This window comes from Lupinus angustifolius, chromosome LG16 (assembly GCF_001865875.1).
Source record: "Lupinus angustifolius cultivar Tanjil chromosome LG16, LupAngTanjil_v1.0, whole genome shotgun sequence".
Classification (NCBI taxonomy): Eukaryota; Viridiplantae; Streptophyta; class Magnoliopsida; order Fabales; family Fabaceae; genus Lupinus; species Lupinus angustifolius.
The window spans coordinates 4778693-4803628 of NC_032024.1; the positions used below are offsets into that span (position 1 = coordinate 4778693).

Genomic DNA, 24936 nt, shown 5'->3' on the forward strand with positions numbered 1-24936 from the left:
ATTTTGTGCTGCATTATTATTCTGAAATGGTGGCCCTGGATGAGATTGTGAAGGATCAGACCATCTAAGATTCGGATGATTCCTCCAACCAGGGTTGTATCTGCTTGATGAAGGATCATAATTCTGTTGTTGTTGTTGTTGAGTTCTGTTGTTGTAAATATTTGCAGCATAGGCCTCAGGATGGTCACCGGCTTTGGGCTCTAAGAGAGAAGGACAAACATCAGCATAATGGTCATTTGCGGTGCAAATGCCACAAACTCGTGCTGCAAGTGGAGGTTTCTGCTGATTCATGGCAAGTTGAATGACCAAGGTAGCAAGGGAGTCAAAAATTTTCTCTAGTTTATCTAGCCTCACCGAATATATCCCAACATCATGGACACCTCTGACCATTATAGCATCACTACTTCTTGCACTGAACTGTTGAGAGTTGGAAGACATCTTCTCAATCAAACCTCTAGCCTCAAAAGGGGTCATATCTTCAAGTGCAGCACCACTAGCAGCATCAATGATATTCATCTCCATGTTGTTTAGACCATAATAGAATATTGAAAGAGGAGTTGTTCAAATATCTAATGATGGGGGCAGCTTGCGCATAGTCTCTTGAATCTCTCCCAATATTCATATAAACCTTCTGCAAGTAGTTGTCTGATTCCAGAAATATCTTTTCTGATTGCAGTGGACCTGGAGGCAGGAAAGAATTTTTCAAGGAAGATTCTCTTCAGGTCATCCCAACTAGTAATAGAACCAGGGGCTAAGTAATAAAGCCAATCTTTTGGAGCGCCCTCAAGTGAATGTGGGAATGCCTTCAAACATATGTGATCTTCTTGGACATCACGAGGCTTCATGGTGGAACATACAATGTGGAACTCCTTAAGATGCTTATGACGATATTCACCTACAAGTCCATGAAACTTAGGCAACAAATGATTAGTCCAGTTTTGAGCACATATGGCACATCCTCATTGGGATACTGGATACACAAGCTTTCGTATGTGAAATTAGGTGCAGCCACCTCCCTTAATGTCCTCTCACGTGGGATTGGAGGTGGTTCAGCCATATTTTCAGAGTATGCAACAGAATGCACAGAAACAGCAGAATGCACAAAAACAGTAGAATTAGTATCACTATCAGGTTGATTAGCACTAAGATGAAAAAACTCATTATCTAAATTTAAATTCCTAACTTGTCTAACCAAACTATGAAATGTTCTATCAATTTCAGGATTTATTGGATGCAAAGAGTTAGGATTCCCCTAGTTATGCACTAAATGCAGTAGTAAGAACCATGTAGCGCAGTAAGTGAAATACATGTTAAATTTCAGTGATCACCCAAAACTTTGCATCAATAAAATCCTAATATCATAGGAAACATCCACAAAAAGTTTCAGGACAAAACTCAAAGCCTAACTAATTTAGTTAAATGCAACAAAATCAAAACAATTAGAAAAATAAACTTGTAAAATAAAAAAGAAATAGTAAACATACTCTTTTTTGGATTTTCAGATGGGCTTCTACAAACGCAGTGTGTATTGAAAGAATCGTTGGATTTTTCTACCCCTAATGCATATATAATATGTCCAATTCTGATCAAAAATTCCAAAGTTATGCCAAAAATAGAAAATCAACAGTAAAACTAGTTACTACTTGTTTGTATCTCACAACCAACAGCAAAGTGATTGACTATGATGCATCCAGTATTCAATATGTGATGAAAGAAGTGTGGAAACAAAATTTCATGCAAAAATTCCAACCACAGTTATATTAACCAACATACACCCGAATCAACCAACATGCAAATAGCTAAACAAGACAGCAAACAGTGAATGCTATAGGCAAATTTTGAAACCCAAACAAAATGGTTATTCTAAGACACACACTAAACAATACTAAGAACCTTTGACAAGAACCAATAATCCCTAGCAACGGCGCCAAATTTGACCGAGGTCGTACCCGATGCAAATAATATAACAATTAAAACTGCATTACTAAGAAGTGACTCCTAGGTCGTTTCCCAAGGATTATCTTTCAAGCAAAGCTTCAAACACCTTATACTCACACACACACAAGTGGGTTTTTGTTGTTGGATAATATGAACATAAATCAAATTCAGAAACAATAATCAAACAATGTAATAAAACGACTAAATCTCGTTGGTTCGTTTGTTCACAACTCAATCCTCGATTTCAAAAGATTATTTTTGGATTCCAACCATTAACTTCCGAATTTGTTGAGAATCAATTAACTAAACGATAATCAATTCAAAGTTTAAGAACCTAAACCTCAAACTAAGCGAAATCAGTATAAGCATGAAACGATTAACAAATTCACACGAACTAAGCATTCATGCACTAGAGAGAGTAAATCAACTAAGTGAAGATAAACTCAACTAACCAGTTTCTAAGCAATGGAATTAAGCAAACCATATTCAGAAATAAGATAGAAAAAATCAACAATAAAGAAACCGAAAATGCATTAATAACAAAACCTTAAGAGTTGTGATACATTACCAAAGGAACTTAGTCGAGAAATTTAGCCTTCCATGGCAACGGAAGAACAAACCGAAAATGAGAAATGAAGAAAGAGCGAAACCCTAGCAGAGCAAAAAGAGGGAAAAAGGAAAATGTGTTTTTGTTTCAAAGTGAGGCAAAGTAAAAGTGTGTGTGTCTGGAGTGGGGAATCTGAATTTTACCCCTCCAACACACATAAACCGAATTAGGCCTAAACAATGGGCCCAAATCAAAATTACAATAAAAACAACTCCTAAATTTAAAATATAATCTTCACTTCAACACATATCCTCGACTTCAATAATGCCCAAAATGCCATTAAAATGTGATCTGAAAATGATAATAGATTTAATCAGGCCAAATAATCCCAAATTAACTGATTTTAGGAATATTAGTCCAATAAAGTCTAAAACACTAAACCATGTGAAACAAAGTCAATTAGGCACCAATAATCATCAATCATGCTAAATTAAGGTTATGAATAGTGTGTAATATATTGCTCATCACTATTTCTACTTCAGAACAGGTTGTTGATCTCTTAACAAAACCATTAGAACCTACGCCTTTTTATCATTTGTTGAGGAAGCTGGGTGTAATTAATATCTACTCTCCAGCTTGAAGGGGGGTATTAAACCTCATCCCTCTCTATGCTTATGTTATATGCTTATGTTACTGCACTAATTCCATCGTACTAGTTTTGTTCCATTAATTATGTTTCAATGCCACTTATCTTTGTCGATGCCTTAAGTGCATGAGGAAGTCTTCTACTATTGCAGGTAATCCATGCTAAGTGTAAATAGCTCGTGATCAAGACAACAAGACTAGGATCATTGGACCATATCACACACAAGATTACAATACATGACTTGACTACATTACACATGGCTGCAAGTCACTATGTTTTTCACACCAATGCCATTCTTGATCAATTTTACATTCATTATGAGAATGGTTTAATAGCAGAGCCTCTTAGCCTTTTTGCACATGTTTAATGTGTTAAGTGTGTGAGTTATTAGTTAGTTTGCATTGTTAAGAAGTTGTTATTTTCTTGTTACTTCTATTCCAAGCAAACTCCATTCGATTGGCAGGCTATAAATTCAATGCTTGCTGATTTGTAAAACTTACTTCTTCAATCAATAACAGTTCAATATCTTTTATACTCTCTTTACATAATGAAGTATTTTACACCTTAAAAGTCTAATCCATATTTATTAGGTGCTCACTACTAAGTATTACATACACCGTGATTTTCATTCTCTTGATATTGATTTGATGCTAGTTGTTTTTCATTTGGTGGCTTCACTTCCTACCAATATTCGATAATTTATCTATTCTAGGGTGCTCATGATTTTAAATGGCATATCGCATTATCCGATGCAGCCGCAATATTCTACTTACAGTGATTATTACAATCGCATTACACTACAATTGTTATATGACACTAAATCATAATGATATGTTCGCGTCAAGTCACAAAACAACCATCTTTTGATCATTTGAAGTAATTAATTAGGCAATCATCCTAAATTTTAGTGTACACCACACTCTACATAGTATAGATGAAAGATTTTCATTTGGTTGCAATAGTTACACCAACTCTCAAAACAAATAACATTTCGATATTATTTTAAGAGGCTAATGTCAATAATACTTGGATACAAGATGAACAGGCTAAGGTAAAAAGTATTTGGATAACAAGTTTTTAGAGACTTGTTGATTAACAAAAATAATATGCCAATGAGTTTGTAGAGACTTGGTTAGCAAAAATGTTCGAACATGGTTTGTTGAAAACCATTAGTGAGAACTTTTGGATGTGAAATATAAAAAACACTTAAGTCTCACATAGAAGAGTTTTGAAAAAACAACTCTCAAATTCCACATAGAAGAGTTTTGAAAAAAACAACTCTCAAGTCCCACATTAGAGAGATGAGGAACTTGGAAAAAATCCCAAGTTATAAATAGAAGCCTTCTCTCTTCATATTTTATTGCCCCAAGTAGAATGCGCTTTCATTCAACTTTTTCTTTCTCCCTCATATTTTTTGTCAATGCATTTCCAGCAAACTTCTCCCCCTCTCTTTCCGTGACACTAAGAAATGGCATAGGCAGCCATATTGTGGGAATTTCGAGAACTGACACTAGTAGTCAGTATTGGGGGAAAGAATTGGCACATGTAGCCATATTCTAGAAATTTCGAGAACTGACATTGGTAGTCAGTATTGGGGGAAAGAATTGGCACATATAGCCATATTCTAGAAATTTCGAGAATATATATATATATATATATATATATATATGTGATGTTATCACTAACTCAAGTATCAAATGACTGATAATAAATCAATAGAGTCTCAGTCCTACGAGATACATAAAATTGCTCTTGAAATCATTTCTGATGGTATGGCCCTAGAGAGTTAAACTCATAGAGCCTATGAATGTATATTCATTGGGTATGATATAAACAGTATTGTGTATAAGCATTACGACCTTAACGCAAAATGATCTTTGAGTCTAACGATGTTGACTTTAATGAGAAGAAATTCCTTCTTAAATTGAGGAATAATGGGGACACATCAACTAGTCACATTCTTGTGATTAGATATAATGATAGAAAATGAAAGGTTTGAAATAGAAACTAGAAGAAGTAAGAGAGCAATAATTATTAGAGAGTATAGACCTGATTATATGGTCTATATATTGGAGGATAATCCATCAACTCTCCAAGAAGTTTTTGATTTTGACTTCTTTGGATGTTGATTTGTGGTGAGAAGCCATAAATGATGAGATGGTCTGTCTAGAGTCTAACAAGAAACAGACTATGTTATCTCAATCCACTATGGAAGTTGAGATGATAGCATTAGCAACAGCTAATGAAGAAACAAATTAGCTAAGAAGTTTGCTTGCAGAGATTCCCCTATGGGAAAAACATATATCAGTTGTGTTGATCCATTGTGATAGTATCACAGCTATTGCAAAAAAAATTGAGAACCGCTTTTATAACGGTAAGAAGCGACAAATACGTCATAAGCACAACATCATTAGAGAGTTACTCTCTACATAAGTTGTTAGAGTGGATCATGTACGCACTGAGAATAACTTAGCAGATCATTTGACGAAAGGACTAGCTAGAGAGAAAGTCCATAATACTTCTAAGAGTATGAGACTATTGCCCTTAGAATGAGGATCACTCATGATGGTAACCCGACCTAACTGACTGGAGATCCCAAGAAATAGGTTCAATGGGTAATAACAAGTTGTGAAGTGATATGAGAATGAACATGCTATAAAATTATGTGCAACATGATTCCTGTAGCATATGTAAGGATGAGATAAAACTCTTAATGAGATCTATACTCCAATTGGAGTGGAGTACCTAGGCTATATGAGTACTCTTGATAGACTCACCTATGTGAATGTGGAAGTGGGGGCCGCTTCCTATGAAATTTTGGGGCATAAATTTCTAGAGCGTTCACTATATTGGGATATACGTGCATGACATTTAACGCACGAGCTTTACAGAATACACATTTGAAAAGGTTGTGTTTGGTTTGATCCTAGAGATAGAGTTCAAGACTACGAGTTACTCTAGTAAAATCTAGATCTTACTCACTATGCAAAGGTTCAAGTCGCATGACACCTTTGTTTATGCACAATCTTATTGAGACCACAAAAGTGGGGGATTGTTGGAACATGGTTTGTTGAAAACCATTAGTGGGAACTTTTGGGTGTGAAATATAAAAAAACACTTAAGTCCCACATAGAAGAGTTTTGAAAAACAATTCTCAAATCCCATATAGAAGAGTTTTGAAAAAAACAACTCTCAAGTCCCACATTGGAGAGATGAGGAACTTGGAAAAAATCCCAAGTTATAAATAGAAGCCTTCTCCCTTCATATTTTCTTGCCCCAAGTTGAATGCGCTTTCATTCAACTTTTTCTTTCTCCCTCATATTTTCCGTCGATGCATTTCCGGCAAACTTCTCCCCCTTTCTTTCCGTGACACTAAGAAATGGCACATGCAGCCATATTGTGGGAATTTCGAGAACTGACACTAGTAGTTAGTATTGGGGGAAAGAATTGACACAGGTAGCCATATTGTGGGCATTTCGAGAACTGACACTGATAGTCAGTATTATGGGAAGAGAATTGACACAGGTAGCCCTATTGTGGGTAATTTCGAGAATTGGCACTGGTAGCCATATTGTGATGGGTGTATTCGAGATTGGTTATTACAGTGTAGTAAGAATTCGATAACAGAGATCTGGGCTGTTTTATCCTGGGGACGGCGTGGTTGATAGTCTGCTTGCACATTTTGGACAGTGCCACGAAACGTCTTAAAGAGAACGACATGTTCGTGACTCAGCCAGTAAATAATATTTCGTGCCATTTAGAATTGCTGCAAGCTACGGTTACAACAAAAAATACTTCAACTAGTTTGAAAATACATGATTGAAAAAGAGTACTCAACAAGAGTTTCTAGAGATTTCATTAGTAAAAATACCTCACAAAAACTTTATAAAGACTTGGTTAACAAAGTGTACTTCAACCACAAGTTGGTGGAGACTAGGTTAACAAAAACACCTATAGTATGTGTATAGAGTGGCAATGCAAATGTAACATAATTTGATATTCATCAATAGACCAATATTTGCCCCTTACCCGATCCTAGATATTGATCTATCTAATTTTGAACTCAAATTCGACCATAGACTAGAATGCTAATTCGACCCGAAATATGAGTTAGTGTAGCTTTTGATTTCCGAACTCAATCCTATACTTGATTGAATATAATGCATTTATCTTAATTAGACAAAATCTTTTAAATATTATTTGTTATTGTAATATATAATTTGACATGTGAAAATGCTACATAAGCATATATTTTGTGAATCTTGAGCATAAGGAGGGATAGGAGAATAATTAAATCATATAAAATGATATGCACATAATAATAATAAATCACTTATACAAAAATATTCTAAATAACTAGCAAAAATAATTAAAAATCACGATTAAAATATGAAATTATACCACTATATATAGGTTATTGCAACCAAATGCCCTATTTAGTTTGAGTTAAAAGATATCATTATTATTTATATCTATACTATATATATCTATACTATTAATAAAGGGAAAACACAAAATAACTACCTATATGGTGTAATTTGTGTTTTCCTATTTTGCTCTCAATATCTTTTTATTTCTACCAAAAAACCATATAATATTATTTCTTATTTTATCCTTATTATCTTCTTATTTTAAAAGTGTATTTAAAAAATTGAATATTAGACCAATTGAATAAATTCAACCGTAAATTTAGCGCAAAAAAATTATATTTGAATTTATAAAATACAAACTATACATTACAAACAATAGGAAAGCGGGTTGACAGGCACGATAGTGCATGTCAACACGCTAGTATATATAAAACCAAAATATGGTGTAACTCATATCATAATGTAAATTGTCTTTTCCTAATATAAAATACATTCAATATAATAATGATTATAATATAAAATATATTTAATACAAAAATTATAATATAAAGTGCATCTAATCACATTAGCTGACATGCTTGTTCCACACTAGTAAATATAATTGAACAAACAAACACATAAATAAGGCTACATAATACTTTAAATATAGACTATATCTAATTTTTCAATTACAACCTAAATTAAATAAAAATTGAACATATATGAATCCAGTAGAATAGGGTCCTACTCACTCACTCTTCTCATCTCATGACCCAAGTCTCCGCATGATGTGAATTAATCCGAAGGATTTCACTTTTGGAGTTTCTTCTTTGATGTTTCACTCTCGACACAATACAAACAATACAATGCTCTACTAATCACTTTCATGTCTCTCCCCACTAAACGCTCATCCACCATTTCCTCCTCTTCCTCCGACGCCGCCGCCACCAATCCTATGAAAAAGGCCAAGTCCCACGGCCCCTTAGACGACGCCGTTTTTAACCCTTCCTCCATGGCCATCGACAACGATCTCAAACCCTCCTCCGATGACGCCACCACTGCCGTCCCCTCTCGCGGACTCATCGCCGCCAATCTCGCTCGAAAAAAAGCTACTCCTCCTCAGCCCCCTAAGAAGCTCCTTATCAAGCTCCACAAAGGTTTGATTCCTAATTTACCATTTTAACCCTCCTCATTTCAATACAATTTCCTTTGACTAATTTTGTCTCATTAGGAATAAACTCACAATTGTTTAGGGTTTTGTTAGGTTGAAATTGGATTGTGTAATACTATTAGGTTCAATTGTTGTTGCTGTTTTCAGCTGATGTATTACTGTGCTTTTTTTAATTTGTGGTATGAGATTTTATATGTTTATCTGAAACTAGAGGACTTCAATTTTGTTGTGTGGATATTGATCTGTTTGTTGTAAGCACTTTTTCTCAAACACTGATACTCTGTTATTTGTTCTTCAACTGCTTCACGAGATTCTTCTTTCCTTATAGACATATTAAGCTTTAAAAAACTACAATACCCATCCTTGAAAATGGAAAAAATGCATTGGTGACAGACAAGACTTAATTAAATACTAAGACATGAAGTTTATATTAGTGTTACCAAATTCGCTCACCCCAGCAACTATGAACTGGTTTGTGGTTCTTTCCTTTATGGGTACGTGGGGGAACACAACTTAGATCGCTAGAGCTAGGGACCTGATAATTAGACCCCAAGCAATCAACAAAAACAGAATGACATTGCACTATAGTGGAGGAAGGAGGAGAAAAATATGAAGCAGGGGTAGGAGAACTTCTGAGTGGTGCTGCATTAGAGTTGAGGAATGAAGGAGAAGAAACCCTAAGCAAGGGGAACTGGAATGGCTTTGGATGTAAGGAGTAAAACCCTACGCAATCGGGAACTGCAGAAGGGCACAACATAGATGAAGGACATAAAACCCTAACAGCTTACTCTAAGTGGGTAGGTTTATCTCAGTTTTATTGGGCTGATATTTCAGTTAAGGAAAAAAGGTCATGAGCTGTTATTTGATCTTTCTTGATTAACTTGATTTTAATATTTTAAATACGGATTAATGATATCTTATTTTAACTCATTTAATTATTAGATGCAACAATAACTACTCAGCCTTTATCCCACTAGGTGGATCGGTCACATGGATCGAATGATGCCATAATGTTCTACCATAAATCATGTTAATTGACAAAGCATTGGTCTCTAAGTCTTTCTTAATCATTTTGCCTATGGTTTTTCTTGGTCTTCTTCTTCCTCTAGGAATTGGACTAGCCTCCATTTCAACTACTCTCCTTACGATGTTTCTACTGATATCCTCCAAATATGTCTAAATCACTTAAGGTGCGATTCTACCATCTTTTCTACAATAGGAGCTACTCTAATTTTCAACTCAATGAATTCATTTCTGATCCTATCTTGTCTAGTGTGTCCACTTATCCAACTCAATATTCTCATCTTTGCTACATGAAGTTTATTCTCTTTGACATTTTATCGCCTAACATTCAGTCACATAACATTGCAGGTCTTATAGTTGTGCGGTGAAACTTTCCTGTAAGCTTGAATGGTACCTTTTTATCACATATGACACTTGAAGAACTCCACCATTTCATCCAACTCACTTGAATCATATGGTTTACATTTCCGTCAATTTCCCCACCGTCTTATATGATTGACTCAAGATACTTAAATCTAGTGATTTATGATATGATATGATCTTCAATCTTTACCTCTACAATAGGGTTTGTCCGTCTTTTGTACTTACACTCTATAAACTTACCATAACTATTAGATAAAAAAAGATAAAATAAAAAAGGAGTGTACTAACTAAAATGTGCTGTAAACTCTAATAATAGCACAAGGTAACATACCAAGTACCCATACCTTTACTGAAATTACTATGTAGAAAATGTAGTAAAGTTCAGTAATACTGTATGAAGTCTTAAGTTCTTAATATTAGAATATAAGAACATAAGACTGACTTTGGCCTTTGTAGCTCATTGGGAAGTAAGTGATTGTTCTAGTTTGAACCCATAGTGGAAGGGAAAAAGGTTTTTATGTGCCTAATTGTTGTTGTCTTATTAACATTTCCAAAATGGTGATTGTATGTTGGGCTACAATTAAGCCCTTATAAGTTGGAAACTTGGAATTTAAATTTGAGATATCAATTGTTGACTTCCATCCCTAAACTTTAAATGTCTCATGTCTGTCTTGCGATTATGTTGAATGTGCCTATAAAACATGGTAGTAGGTATTGCAAGTTTATTTTCCTTATTTGAAAATGCATTGACACAGTAGTATTATAATTTTTTTTAAATATTTAGCCTATAAATAATATAACTTCTAAGTTTATTTTCATACTTTCCTGTTTTTTTGTTTTAAAGCTAAACCAACATTACCCACAAATTTTGAGGAGGATACATGGGCAAAATTGAAGTCTGCTATTTGTGCTATATTCTTGAAACAGCCTGATTCTTGTGACTTGGAACTGCTTTATCAGGTAATCGTGCAAATTCTCTTATTATTATTATTATTTATTTGTAATATGGTTTGTTTAGCCCATGTGAACATTTATCACGCATTAGCTTACCTGCTTTTAATGGCAAACTCATAATATTGTAGGCTGTGAGTGATCTTTGCCTTTATAAAATGGGTGGAAATCTTTATCTACGGATTGAGAAGGAATGTGAAGCACACATATCTGCAGCATTGCAGTCTTTGATTGGCCAAAGTCCAGATTTAGTTGTTTTTCTATCTCTAGTTGAGAGGTGTTGGCGGGACCTTTGTGACCAAATGTTGATGATTCGTGGTATAGCCTTGTATCTGGATAGGACATACGTGAAGCAAACACCCAATGTACGGTCATTATGGGACATGGGCTTGCAACTTTTCCGCAAACATCTTTCATTATCTTCTGAAGTAGAACACAAAACTGTTACTGGCCTTCTACGAATGATTGAAAGTGAAAGGTAAATCCATGTTTTGCAATCTCATTTTTATAAATGACTGGTAGACCTTTGTATACATGCAGGTCATTGTTTAAACATTCCACCCATGTATGCATGGGGTTTTGGGTGTATTTCTTCAGCTCTTCTCTCTGTTTTCATGTAGGGTTTAATTTTTCTGCCCCCATTCCATTTGGAAATTCATTTTTGAGTTGAAAGAAATGAATACTTTCAATAGTGACATTAGTGAGCATAATAATATCATTATCCAAACTAAAATTGCCTAGGATTAGGCCACTGTTTCCACTTTTTATTACCAAAAGCTATGAAGCATCACTTGCACATGAAGGGGAGGGATTGGAGAGGTTTGGAGGGTTAGAATGTGATTCTTATTCTTGAATGGATTTGTTCATAGTTTTTTAGTGATTTAACTGCTCCTCTAAGAAATATTTTGACTGCCCACAAAATAATCTGTACCATTCACCTACTGTTGCTGCCACCCATCTCACTCCTAATACTGCAACTCTCCTGTAATTCTTGTATAAACTGTAAGACTATACTGTACCATCATATACTGTTGCCACCCATCTCACCCCTAATACTGTGACTCTCCTGTAATTCCTGCATAAATTGTAAGATTTTTTTTGTCATTTTATCAGAAACTTCATCATATCAACTTTCTCCTTTCATATTATGTATTTTTAAACGATTATCTTGGTTTGTAAATGTTGTTTTTTATGCTAGTGTTTTTCTTAATGAGGAATTTTGTTTTAGTTAGTATATACATGTTAGCTACATCCTGTAGCGTTTTCACAGCAGAAGTTTATTAATGACAATTTGTACCTCCCTTTTTTGGTCCTACCAAGGGTATCTCCTCACCTTTTGGGTAAGGAACTAATCCCTTTCGGGGCCCGTGAGACAACGTGACTGTCCCTCCCAACAAGTGTTTCTCCCAGGAATTGAACGCTTGACCTTTTAGTCTTTCTGGGGATCTAGTAGAGCCTTATACCATTAAACCAACATCTTGTTGGTAATTTGTACCAACTTTTGCTATCACTTAAACTGATTATCTGATCAGAATATATTGGGAAAGCCAACTGTTATTTCATTCCTTTCTTAAATGTTGTGTATGCAGATAGTTCGGTTTTATTGACATCCTTTTATGGCCATTGCGTAAAATATAAGCTTTCATTTTCTTGTTACAAACTAGTATTTAGCTTTGCACTACATACTAATGAAGCTAACTATTAGGAAAAGTGGATGAACGGAAGAAAAAAAGTTGTTATACTTTATGTCACATGGTTACTATTGTTCACAAAAATTGAACCTTGCTTTGTCTGAGTGAATATGACACTGATGATTGACCATGTTCTGTCTAGGATCAATATATGCCTATAGTTTTACTGCTGCAAAATATATTGGAGCCGTCAAATACTTTTGAAGCACAAAGGATTAGTATTTACTAATAATGGCTTGAGTGGTGTGTGTCAATCTCAGGATGAACTTGAGATTTCCACTATTTTGTAATGAATCCTGGAAACAACTCTTTCGCTTGCGACAGTAAAATTGTGTACATCTACCATTCTCAAATCCCACTAGGTGGGAGTCTCGTGCACTGGATATCCCTTTTTATTATAATGGAATAATTTGGCTCAAAAGGAGTCTGTTCCAATGAGTGACACCTTCATGCTACGACTTTATACACTTCTTTTCCCCTCATGATTGTTATTTGTGATTTTGGGCTCTATATTCTCTCTTAATGTAATAAACTTAGCTGGCTGATCCTTCTGTTTGTATGAATAAGACCGTCAAATACTCCAACATGTTCTGTATCTTTGGTTTTTTAATTTTACGTCTGATTTTCCAGACTAGGTGAAGCAGTGGACAGAATTCTTCTAAACCATCTTTTGAAGATGTTTACTGCACTGGGAATTTATGCAGAAAGCTTTGAGAAGCCATTCCTTGAATGCACATCTGAATTTTATGCTGCTGAAGGTATGAAATACATGCAGCAATCAGATGTTCCAGATTACTTGAAGCATGTGGAGGTGCTTCCTTTTCCATACCCCCTTGCATTTTCTTCTTGGCTTTAGTTAATTACATTGCTATATGCTCCTTTTAGTAATTCTTTAATAAATGGACTGTGTCGTTTCTCTCTTTATATATTCAATCCCTTCCCATGTTCCACATTTTATATTTACTGTAGGTATATTTTTGGGTACTCATTTTTGCAGACAAGATTGCAAGAGGAACATGAAAGATGTTTGATCTACTTGGATGCAACTACTAGGAAGCCATTGATAGCAAAAGCAGAAAATCAACTTCTTGAACGTCATATACCTGCTATTCTTGATAAGGTTCTGATCACCACCAGCTTCAAGATTTTTATCTGGTGCGTTATTTTTTTAATCATTGTTTCAATTTTATTTCCTGTGTTATAGGGTTTCCCTATGCTTATGGATGGAAATCGTATTGAAGACCTTCAGAGAATGTACTCACTCTTTTCAAGGGTCAATGCCCTTGAGTCACTAAGGCAGGCCCTTAGTTCATATATCAGGAAAACTGGGCAGGGCATTGTTATGGATGAAGAGAAAGATAAAGATATGGTTTCATCCCTTCTGGATTTTAAGGCTTCTCTTGATACAATATGGGAAGAGAGCTTTTCCAAGAATGAAGCATTCAGTAACACCATTAAAGAAGCATTTGAGCATCTTATCAATCTCCGTCAGGTACTTTCCATTTTTCTGTTGTCATTTCTGTTTTTTTTGTTTGTTAGTTAAGGTAATGAAATTTCAGCAATGCCCCAAAATAGAAAGCTGATGCCAATATGATAAATCAAGGCACTCAATGCCAAAACACGTCTTGTTGTTTTACTAAAAGTATGTTATTTACTCATATTTAGTATATGGTGCTGCACACAAGAAGTTTATTGCAGGAAGAACAAAAGATGTATACTGGTTCAAAAGAACCAGTTAATTATAAGTTTGTAATTTTTCAAATAACATATGATTTTCTCTTGCTAAAATCTTGTATGGTATCCTTGCATAACCAGGTGCATGTTTGTTAATATTGGTTCATTCATCTTCGCACAAATATGTTTCATTTTTTATGCTGATATGAAAGGAAAGTTTAACAGTTAGAATCTGTATCTAATGTCTGATCCTCAACTTGATATTAATGTCAAAGACTGCTTATCTGCTATATGATTCTATAGTCACAAACAATCCTAATTTGATCAATACTATACTTTGTCCATGAGGATCGTGAAACAGCTAAGTTGTGCCTTTTGGTCCTTAGCTTTGGTCAAGTATTTTTTGCACATGTTGAATTTGGTTATGCATGTGATTTGCTATCAACTGACTGTTTTTCCATTTTTATTTTTTTGCCATGGCAGAATCGACCGGCAGAGTTAATTGCCAAAACTATGAACTGGTTTGTGGTTCTTTCCTTTATGGGTACGTGGGGGAACACAACTTAGATCGCTAGAGCTAGGGACCTGATAATTAGACCCCAAGCAATCAACAAAAACAGAATGACATTGCACTATAGTGGAGGAAGGAGGAGAAAAATATGAAGCAGGGGTAGGAGAACTTCTGAGTGGTGCTGCATTAGAGTTGAGGAATGAAGGAGAAGAAACCCTAAGCAAGGGGAACTGGAATGGCTTTGGATGTAAGGAGTAAAACCCTACGCAATCGGGAACTGCAGAAGGGCACAACATAGATGAAGGACATAAAACCCTAACAGCTTACTCTAAGTGGGTAGGTTTATCTCAGTTTTATTGGGCTGATATTTCAGTTAAGGAAAAAAGGTCATGAGCTGTTATTTGATCTTTCTTGATTAACTTGATTTTAATATTTTAAATACGGATTAATGATATCTTATTTTAACTCATTTAATTATTAGATGCAACAATAACTACTCAGCCTTTATCCCACTAGGTGGATCGGTCACATGGATCGAATGATGCCATAATGTTCTACCATAAATCATGTTAATTGACAAAGCATTGGTCTCTAAGTCTTTCTTAATCATTTTGCCTATGGTTTTTCTTGGTCTTCTTCTTCCTCTAGGAATTGGACTAGCCTCCATTTCAACTACTCTCCTTACGATGTTTCTACTGATATCCTCCAAATATGTCTAAATCACTTAAGGTGCGATTCTACCATCTTTTCTACAATAGGAGCTACTCTAATTTTCAACTCAATGAATTCATTTCTGATCCTATCTTGTCTAGTGTGTCCACTTATCCAACTCAATATTCTCATCTTTGCTACATGAAGTTTATTCTCTTTGACATTTTATCGCCTAACATTCAGTCACATAACATTGCAGGTCTTATAGTTGTGCGGTGAAACTTTCCTGTAAGCTTGAATGGTACCTTTTTATCACATATGACACTTGAAGAACTCCACCATTTCATCCAACTCACTTGAATCATATGGTTTACATTTCCGTCAATTTCCCCACCGTCTTATATGATTGACTCAAGATACTTAAATCTAGTGATTTATGATATGATATGATCTTCAATCTTTACCTCTACAATAGGGTTTGTCCGTCTTTTGTACTTACACTCTATAAACTTACCATAACTATTAGATAAAAAAAGATAAAATAAAAAAGGAGTGTACTAACTAAAATGTGCTGTAAACTCTAATAATAGCACAAGGTAACATACCAAGTACCCATACCTTTACTGAAATTACTATGTAGAAAATGTAGTAAAGTTCAGTAATACTGTATGAAGTCTTAAGTTCTTAATATTAGAATATAAGAACATAAGACTGACTTTGGCCTTTGTAGCTCATTGGGAAGTAAGTGATTGTTCTAGTTTGAACCCATAGTGGAAGGGAAAAAGGTTTTTATGTGCCTAATTGTTGTTGTCTTATTAACATTTCCAAAATGGTGATTGTATGTTGGGCTACAATTAAGCCCTTATAAGTTGGAAACTTGGAATTTAAATTTGAGATATCAATTGTTGACTTCCATCCCTAAACTTTAAATGTCTCATGTCTGTCTTGCGATTATGTTGAATGTGCCTATAAAACATGGTAGTAGGTATTGCAAGTTTATTTTCCTTATTTGAAAATGCATTGACACAGTAGTATTATAATTTTTTTTAAATATTTAGCCTATAAATAATATAACTTCTAAGTTTATTTTCATACTTTCCTGTTTTTTTGTTTTAAAGCTAAACCAACATTACCCACAAATTTTGAGGAGGATACATGGGCAAAATTGAAGTCTGCTATTTGTGCTATATTCTTGAAACAGCCTGATTCTTGTGACTTGGAACTGCTTTATCAGGTAATCGTGCAAATTCTCTTATTATTATTATTATTTATTTGTAATATGGTTTGTTTAGCCCATGTGAACATTTATCACGCATTAGCTTACCTGCTTTTAATGGCAAACTCATAATATTGTAGGCTGTGAGTGATCTTTGCCTTTATAAAATGGGTGGAAATCTTTATCTACGGATTGAGAAGGAATGTGAAGCACACATATCTGCAGCATTGCAGTCTTTGATTGGCCAAAGTCCAGATTTAGTTGTTTTTCTATCTCTAGTTGAGAGGTGTTGGCGGGACCTTTGTGACCAAATGTTGATGATTCGTGGTATAGCCTTGTATCTGGATAGGACATACGTGAAGCAAACACCCAATGTACGGTCATTATGGGACATGGGCTTGCAACTTTTCCGCAAACATCTTTCATTATCTTCTGAAGTAGAACACAAAACTGTTACTGGCCTTCTACGAATGATTGAAAGTGAAAGGTAAATCCATGTTTTGCAATCTCATTTTTATAAATGACTGGTAGACCTTTGTATACATGCAGGTCATTGTTTAAACATTCCACCCATGTATGCATGGGGTTTTGGGTGTATTTCTTCAGCTCTTCTCTCTGTTTTCATGTAGGGTTTAATTTTTCTGCCCCCATTCCATTTGGAAATTCATTTTTGAGTTGAAAGAAATGAATACTTTCAATAGTGACATTAGTGAGCATAATAATATCATTATCCAAACTAAAATTGCCTAGGATTAGGCCACTGTTTCCACTTTTTATTACCAAAAGCTATGAAGCATCACTTGCACATGAAGGGGAGGGATTGGAGAGGTTTGGAGGGTTAGAATGTGATTCTTATTCTTGAATGGATTTGTTCATAGTTTTTTAGTGATTTAACTGCTCCTCTAAGAAATATTTTGACTGCCCACAAAATAATCTGTACCATTCACCTACTGTTGCTGCCACCCATCTCACTCCTAATACTGCAACTCTCCTGTAATTCTTGTATAAACTGTAAGACTATACTGTACCATCATATACTGTTGCCACCCATCTCACCCCTAATACTGTGACTCTCCTGTAATTCCTGCATAAATTGTAAGATTTTTTTTGTCATTTTATCAGAAACTTCATCATATCAACTTTCTCCTTTCATATTATGTATTTTTAAACGATTATCTTGGTTTGTAAATGTTGTTTTTTATGCTAGTGTTTTTCTTAATGAGGAATTTTGTTTTAGTTAGTATATACATGTTAGCTACATCCTGTAGCGTTTTCACAGCAGAAGTTTATTAATGACAATTTGTACCTCCCTTTTTTGGTCCTACCAAGGGTATCTCCTCACCTTTTGGGTAAGGAACTAATCCCTTTCGGGGCCCGTGAGACAACGTGACTGTCCCTCCCAACAAGTGTTTCTCCCAGGAATTGAACGCTTGACCTTTTAGTCTTTCTGGGGATCTAGTAGAGCCTTATACCATTAAACCAACATCTTGTTGGTAATTTGTACCAACTTTTGCTATCACTTAAACTGATTATCTGATCAGAATATATTGGGAAAGCCAACTGTTATTTCATTCCTTTCTTAAATGTTGTGTATGCAGATAGTTCGGTTTTATTGACATCCTTTTATGGCCATTGCGTAAAATATAAGCTTTCATTTTCTTGTTACAAACTAGTATTTAGCTTTGCACTACATACTAATGAAGCTAACTATTAGGAAAAGTGGATGAACGGAAGAAAAAAAGTTGTTATACTTTATGTCACATGGTTACTATTGTTCACAAAAATTGAACCTTGCTTTGTCTGAGTGAATATGACACTGATGATTGACCATGTTCTGTCTAGGATCAATATATGCCTATAGTTTTACTGCTGCAAAATATATTGGAGCCGTCAAATACTTTTGAAGCACAAAGGATTAGTATTTACTAATAATGGCTTGAGTGGTGTGTGTCAATCTCAGGATGAACTTGAGATTTCCACTATTTTGTAATGAATCCTGGAAACAACTCTTTCGCTTGCGACAGTAAAATTGTGTACATCTACCATTCTCAAATCCCACTAGGTGGGAGTCTCGTGCACTGGATATCCCTTTTTATTATAATGGAATAATTTGGCTCAAAAGGAGTCTGTTCCAATGAGTGACACCTTCATGCTACGACTTTATACACTTCTTTTCCCCTCATGATTGTTATTTGTGATTTTGGGCTCTATATTCTCTCTTAATGTAATAAACTTAGCTGGCTGATCCTTCTGTTTGTATGAATAAGACCGTCAAATACTCCAACATGTTCTGTATCTTTGGTTTTTTAATTTTACGTCTGATTTTCCAGACTAGGTGAAGCAGTGGACAGAATTCTTCTAAACCATCTTTTGAAGATGTTTACTGCACTGGGAATTTATGCAGAAAGCTTTGAGAAGCCATTCCTTGAATGCACATCTGAATTTTATGCTGCTGAAGGTATGAAATACATGCAGCAATCAGATGTTCCAGATTACTTGAAGCATGTGGAGGTGCTTCCTTTTCCATACCCCCTTGCATTTTCTTCTTGGCTTTAGTTAATTACATTGCTATATGCTCCTTTTAGTAATTCTTTAATAAATGGACTGTGTCGTTTCTCTCTTTATATATTCAATCCCTTCCCATGTTCCACATTTTATATTTACTGTAGGTATATTTTTGGGTACTCATTTTTGCAGACAAGATTGCAAGAGGAACATGAAAGATGTTTGATCTACTTGGATGCAACTACTAGGAAGCCATTGATAGCAAAAGCAGAAAATCAACTTCTTGAACGTCATATACCTGCTATTCTTGATAAGGTTCTGATCACCACCAGCTTCAAGATTTTTATCTGGTGCGTTATTTTTTTAATCATTGTTTCAATTTTATTTCCTGTGTTATAGGGTTTCCCTATGCTTATGGATGGAAATCGTATTGAAGACCTTCAGAGAATGTACTCACTCTTTTCAAGGGTCAATGCCCTTGAGTCACTAAGGCAGGCCCTTAGTTCATATATCAGGAAAACTGGGCAGGGCATTGTTATGGATGAAGAGAAAGATAAAGATATGGTTTCATCCCTTCTGGATTTTAAGGCTTCTCTTGATACAATATGGGAAGAGAGCTTTTCCAAGAATGAAGCATTCAGTAACACCATTAAAGAAGCATTTGAGCATCTTATCAATCTCCGTCAGGTACTTTCCATTTTTCTGTTGTCATTTCTGTTTTTTTTGTTTGTTAGTTAAGGTAATGAAATTTCAGCAATGCCCCAAAATAGAAAGCTGATGCCAATATGATAAATCAAGGCACTCAATGCCAAAACACGTCTTGTTGTTTTACTAAAAGTATGTTATTTACTCATATTTAGTATATGGTGCTGCACACAAGAAGTTTATTGCAGGAAGAACAAAAGATGTATACTGGTTCAAAAGAACCAGTTAATTATAAGTTTGTAATTTTTCAAATAACATATGATTTTCTCTTGCTAAAATCTTGTATGGTATCCTTGCATAACCAGGTGCATGTTTGTTAATATTGGTTCATTCATCTTCGCACAAATATGTTTCATTTTTTATGCTGATATGAAAGGAAAGTTTAACAGTTAGAATCTGTATCTAATGTCTGATCCTCAACTTGATATTAATGTCAAAGACTGCTTATCTGCTATATGATTCTATAGTCACAAACAATCCTAATTTGATCAATACTATACTTTGTCCATGAGGATCGTGAAACAGCTAAGTTGTGCCTTTTGGTCCTTAGCTTTGGTCAAGTATTTTTTGCACATGTTGAATTTGGTTATGCATGTGATTTGCTATCAACTGACTGTTTTTCCATTTTTATTTTTTTGCCATGGCAGAATCGACCGGCAGAGTTAATTGCCAAATTTTTGGATGAGAAGCTTCGTGCAGGTAACAAGGGTACTTCTGAAGAAGAATTGGAGGGTATGCTTGATAAAGTCCTGGTTTTGTTCAGGTTTATTCAGGTGTGCTCAATGTTTTATTGGTGGAATAGCTTACAATTTCACCTTGTCTCCTGCATTTTTCATTTATGCTCGTAGTGTTATCATGCACTTCAACTGATCTTTGTATCCATACTGATAAAGGGCAAGGATGTGTTTGAGGCATTCTATAAGAAAGATCTTGCAAAAAGATTGCTTTTAGGAAAGAGTGCTTCTATTGATGCAGAGAAATCTATGATCTCCAAGGTTAAAGCTTTTCTTTGCCATTTAACTTCTGTAATAGTTGGTCTCAAAAGGACGGGGGACTTATGAATTAATTAGGTGGTTCCTCACCAACTTTTTTAGTAATATTAACAGTTTCTTTTGTTAATACAGTTGAAGACTGAGTGTGGCAGCCAGTTCACAAACAAACTAGAAGGAATGTTTAAGGTATACATCTTCAAATCAATTTATATCTTTGGAAATTTTGTTCACATCTTGGACTCCTGGTTGGCATTTTGTGGAAATTGTCTATACCTACTTTAGTTTTTTTATCCTTAGCCGACCTCACCTAGTGAGATTAAGACTTGGTTGGTGTTATACTTTAGTTTTTTCCCATCTGTTATAAACATGCTGGAGAGTAAAGACTTCTGTATATTTCTTTGATATAGGTTCAGTGTTATTGATATCACCTGCTTGGTTTTTGTAATTCTGTATAACTACTATATGAATAATGATGAGCTGCCAAATTTAATGAGTTACTGTTGCTTTATTCATAGCTTCTTACAATTATTTAAAAAATTGTTCTGATTCAGGATATTGAATTATCAAAAGAGATAAATGAGTCCTTCAAACAATCATCCCAGGCAAGGACAAAACTCCCATCTGGGATCGAATTGAGTGTTCATGTCTTGACTACAGGGTAAGCTTTGTGCTTTATACCTTTCTTATCTGTAGTAATCAATAATTTTTATGTGCTTTTCCTTCCCTGGAAATCTAATTGGGATTGTGCGATGAGTGCAGGTATTGGCCAACTTATCCACCCATGGATGTTAGACTTCCTCATGAATTGAATGTTTACCAGGTTCAACACAAACCATTGAATGCTTTTTGACTGTTGGTGCGCTAGATACTGAGTGACTTCCCTGACACAGTCCTTTGCTTTCCTTTATTGTTCCTTCAGGATATTTTCAAAGAGTTCTATCTAAGCAAATATAGTGGAAGGCGTCTCATGTGGCAAAATTCGTTAGGTCACTGTGTCTTAAAAGCTGAGTTTCCTAAAGGGAAAAAGGAATTGGCTGTCTCCCTATTTCAGGTTGGCCTTTCAAAATTCATTATATTATGTTAAATCTACATTTGTGCTGTTATCTATCTTTTATTGCAAAAAATAATTGGGATTCATTCTGCATGCTCTTGTGCACCAGACCGTTGTTCTGATGCTATTCAATGATGCTGAAAAATTAAGTTTTCAAGATATCAAAGACTCTACTAGTATTGAGGACAAGGAATTAAGAAGGACTCTGCAATCACTTGCATGTGGAAAAGTTCGTGTACTACAAAAGGTGTGTTTGCAATCATTTGCAGAATTACTGATACATAAAATTTGTTTCTGGTCTCTAAATTTCCTAAAGTTGATTGATTCCCTTTGACATGCAACAGTTTCCAAAGAGTAGAGATGTCGATGATGATGACTCATTTGTATTTAATGAAGGGTTCGCAGCTCCTCTTTACCGTATAAAGGTACCACCCATATTACTAGGAACAATAAGGATCGGATTAAAAGGATCTCCAACTTTTATTTGTGTTTTAATTGCAGTTCCTAGAGTTTAGCCTCTTGGCAATTACTAATGCTTGTAGTGGGCTTCTGTTCTTTAATCTTACACTTACGAGTTATGAGGTTCTTTTTCAAACTAATTTTGGTTTCCTGAATTGAAGGTGAATGCAATTCAGTTGAAGGAGACAGTGGAAGAGAACACAAGCACCACCGAAAGAGTTTTCCAAGACCGTCAATATCAGGTTAGTTTCCTTTCAAAAGCTCTCCGCTTTAGCTCAGAAGGCCTAATGTGCATGGGAATGTAATGCAATTTCAAATACATGAGAATCTAATGTTTCGGATTCACAATGGCTATTTTTTTATGAGTTACCAAGTTTACTCATTAACTTTATTTCACAAAATGTTTGTGTCAACATAATAACTTATATCACTGTCCTTTAAAATTTTATTTATCATAGTAGAAGGGTAATGGTACTAAGAGCTCATGCTTTCCATTGGGCAATTACTAATTACCCTTCTGCTGGGCGTTTTGAGATTTTTCTATTTTCAACTCTAACTACAGAAATTACTCATTGCTACATGAGCTATCCTTAGTAAAAATAATTTGTGATGCAATGGAAGATTCTTGTCTTTATAAACTGTTATTTGTTTGACATGAAAATTTAAGGAAAACCTCACCCTAAAATATTTTTTTAAATTCAAATGAAAATCTAAACAAGTTTTTAATTGTTACTGTTCTATTGAAATAATCCTCAATTTCATGTAATAAATTTGTGATAATATATATTGTAGTTGGATAAAAAATTGAAACCTAGGTCTTTCATGTCTATGAAAACATCTAATAACGTTTTTAACCCATGTTGGCATGATTCATTGCAGGTTGATGCTGCTATTGTGAGGATTATGAAGACCAGGAAAGTACTTAGTCACACCCTTCTTATTACTGAACTCTTCCAACAGGTAAAATCATTTGACATTTGATATCTATAATTCAAATGGAATCTGCATGAGTTCCCTAGTAGTTCCAAATCAAAATAATGTTGTCCTGGTATTGATGGAGTATAGTTGTTCAAATGAATTGTGCAAATAATATTTCTATTTTTGTGTACACGTTACATATATTCCTATCTAGGATTTAATTACTTTCATTTTATTTGAGTCTATTTATAGTTTATATTTATCTTGTTAGTTATTATTTAGATCATTATTATTCGATCGCCCATAACAACTTTCGTCTATATAATAAGTTACTTGAATTAAGTCATATTTGAATTTGACAAATCTTTATCATGATAAACTTCTACATCAAAATAATATATCAACTGTTTTGTATCTGATTGTTAGGATTAATAATGATTGTGAGGATTTATTTTTGTTGTTATGAACAGCTTAAATTTCCAATAAAACCAGCGGATTTGAAGAAAAGGATTGAAAGTCTGATTGACAGAGAGTATCTGGAGAGGGACAAGAGCAATCCTCAAATATACAATTACTTAGCATAAGATTGTTTACCTCGTCTCACCTTTTTAATTTCTTCTTTTAAAATGACATGGGACAAGCTTCATGTTATGTCCCTTGTCAAATGTACAGCAACTATGGAATCCCTTCTTCCCTCAAATTTACTCTTACATTTATCGACTAATGTACCTTTTTTTTTTGTAAGTCATATTTCTCCTTTAATTTTTTTTCATTTTCTTGAAAGTTCCAAATTGTTTCCCAAAATTGTTCTGAATTAAAAAAAGAAATTGGCAGTTTACTGATGTAGGATTCTTCTTTCTCTACCCCAGGGGTTTGTGGTGATAGTTTATTATTATTATTGTTATTTAGAGTGAATTTTTATAGTATTTATATATTTACAATTCTATGGGATAACCATCTCTTATACCAAGTAAAGTTTTCTTTATCATTAAAAAAACATAAAAACACATGTATATTTGACTTTTATATTATTTTTTTGTTATGGGAGAAAAAAGAAAAATGTCTCCTTTACAATGGTATCAAATTTAGTCAAGTTTGTCCTATTTTACATGCCTAGGTGATGGAATTGAATTGACTCAGCCTCGAACTCAGTTTTAGTAAAGTCGATTGGTCCCGTAAAAAACTTGATCATATATGTGAGTTAACTCGTTACTCATTCTTCTTAGTTTCAAAAGTTGGTTTTACCTGTCAGACTTTATCATGAGTAGGCCTAATTAAAGCTTTTAAAATATATATATTTAGCTTAATGGTTCACACTTAAATCATCTAACAATTAAAGATAACAGAGTAGGCTATTTAATAATATTATATGTAAAGTTGAATATAAAAAATATATAAAAATGAAATTTAATTAGTGTTAAATAGATTTGTTTAAGCAGATCTGTTAGCATGTTGACCTATACTTTTAAAAATGTTAAACCTAAATTTTATGATTTTTAACAAGTAGAGAGATAAAACTTACTGTTATATATTATATAGACTAAACCTTATTCGGAGATTCACTTATTTTAAGAG

The 24936-nt window shown here is 34.4% G+C and overlaps 1 protein-coding gene and 2 long non-coding RNA genes across 4 annotated transcripts; 1 reads left to right on the forward strand and 2 right to left on the reverse strand.

Moving 5' to 3' along the window:
- On the forward strand, positions 8239–24102 carry LOC109329975 (cullin-4). Of its 2 annotated transcripts, none has more exons than XM_019563911.1 (17): positions 8239–8637; positions 10882–10997; positions 11120–11466; positions 13310–13490; positions 13677–13799; positions 13884–14171; positions 20589–20714; positions 20835–20936; positions 21066–21119; positions 21485–21591; positions 21693–21753; positions 21853–21984; positions 22094–22231; positions 22329–22409; positions 22605–22685; positions 23323–23403; positions 23832–24102. In XM_019563911.1, the coding sequence occupies exons 1-17, from the start codon at positions 8367–8369 to the stop codon at positions 23943–23945; spliced, it is 2403 nt and encodes an 800-aa protein (XP_019419456.1). In that variant the 5' UTR covers positions 8239–8366; the 3' UTR covers positions 23946–24102. The 2 variants fall into 2 exon arrangements, with proteins under 2 accessions (XP_019419456.1, XP_019419454.1); XM_019563909.1 differs by lacking the exons at positions 8239–8637; positions 10882–10997; positions 11120–11466; ... (1 more) ...; positions 13677–13799; positions 13884–14171 and adding exons at positions 16610–16749; positions 16872–17218; positions 19062–19242; positions 19429–19551; positions 19636–19923 and having other exon boundaries at positions 23832–23987; positions 24027–24102.
- Positions 12195–12560, reverse strand: LOC109329977. Its single transcript, XR_002105605.1, has 2 exons — positions 12484–12560; positions 12195–12285 (listed from the first exon to the last, which is right to left on the reverse strand). It is a non-coding gene; the product is annotated as an uncharacterized LOC109329977 (long non-coding RNA).
- Positions 17947–18312, reverse strand: LOC109329976. Its single transcript, XR_002105604.1, has 2 exons — positions 18236–18312; positions 17947–18037 (listed from the first exon to the last, which is right to left on the reverse strand). It is a non-coding gene; the product is annotated as an uncharacterized LOC109329976 (long non-coding RNA).

What these genes read in the sequence shown, in the direction of transcription:
- LOC109329975 (XM_019563911.1), top strand. Translation starts at nt 8,367, where the DNA reads ATGTCTCTCCCCACTAAACGCTCATCCACCATTTCCTCCTCTTCCTCC. An exon ending in CGAATGATTGAAAGTGAAAG is followed by an intron (nt 11,467 to 13,309) that starts GTAAATCCATGT and finishes CTGATTTTCCAG; the next exon opens with ACTAGGTGAAGCAGTGGACA. An exon ending in TTTTGTTCAGGTTTATTCAG is followed by an intron (nt 20,715 to 20,834) that starts GTGTGCTCAATG and finishes ATACTGATAAAG; the next exon opens with GGCAAGGATGTGTTTGAGGC.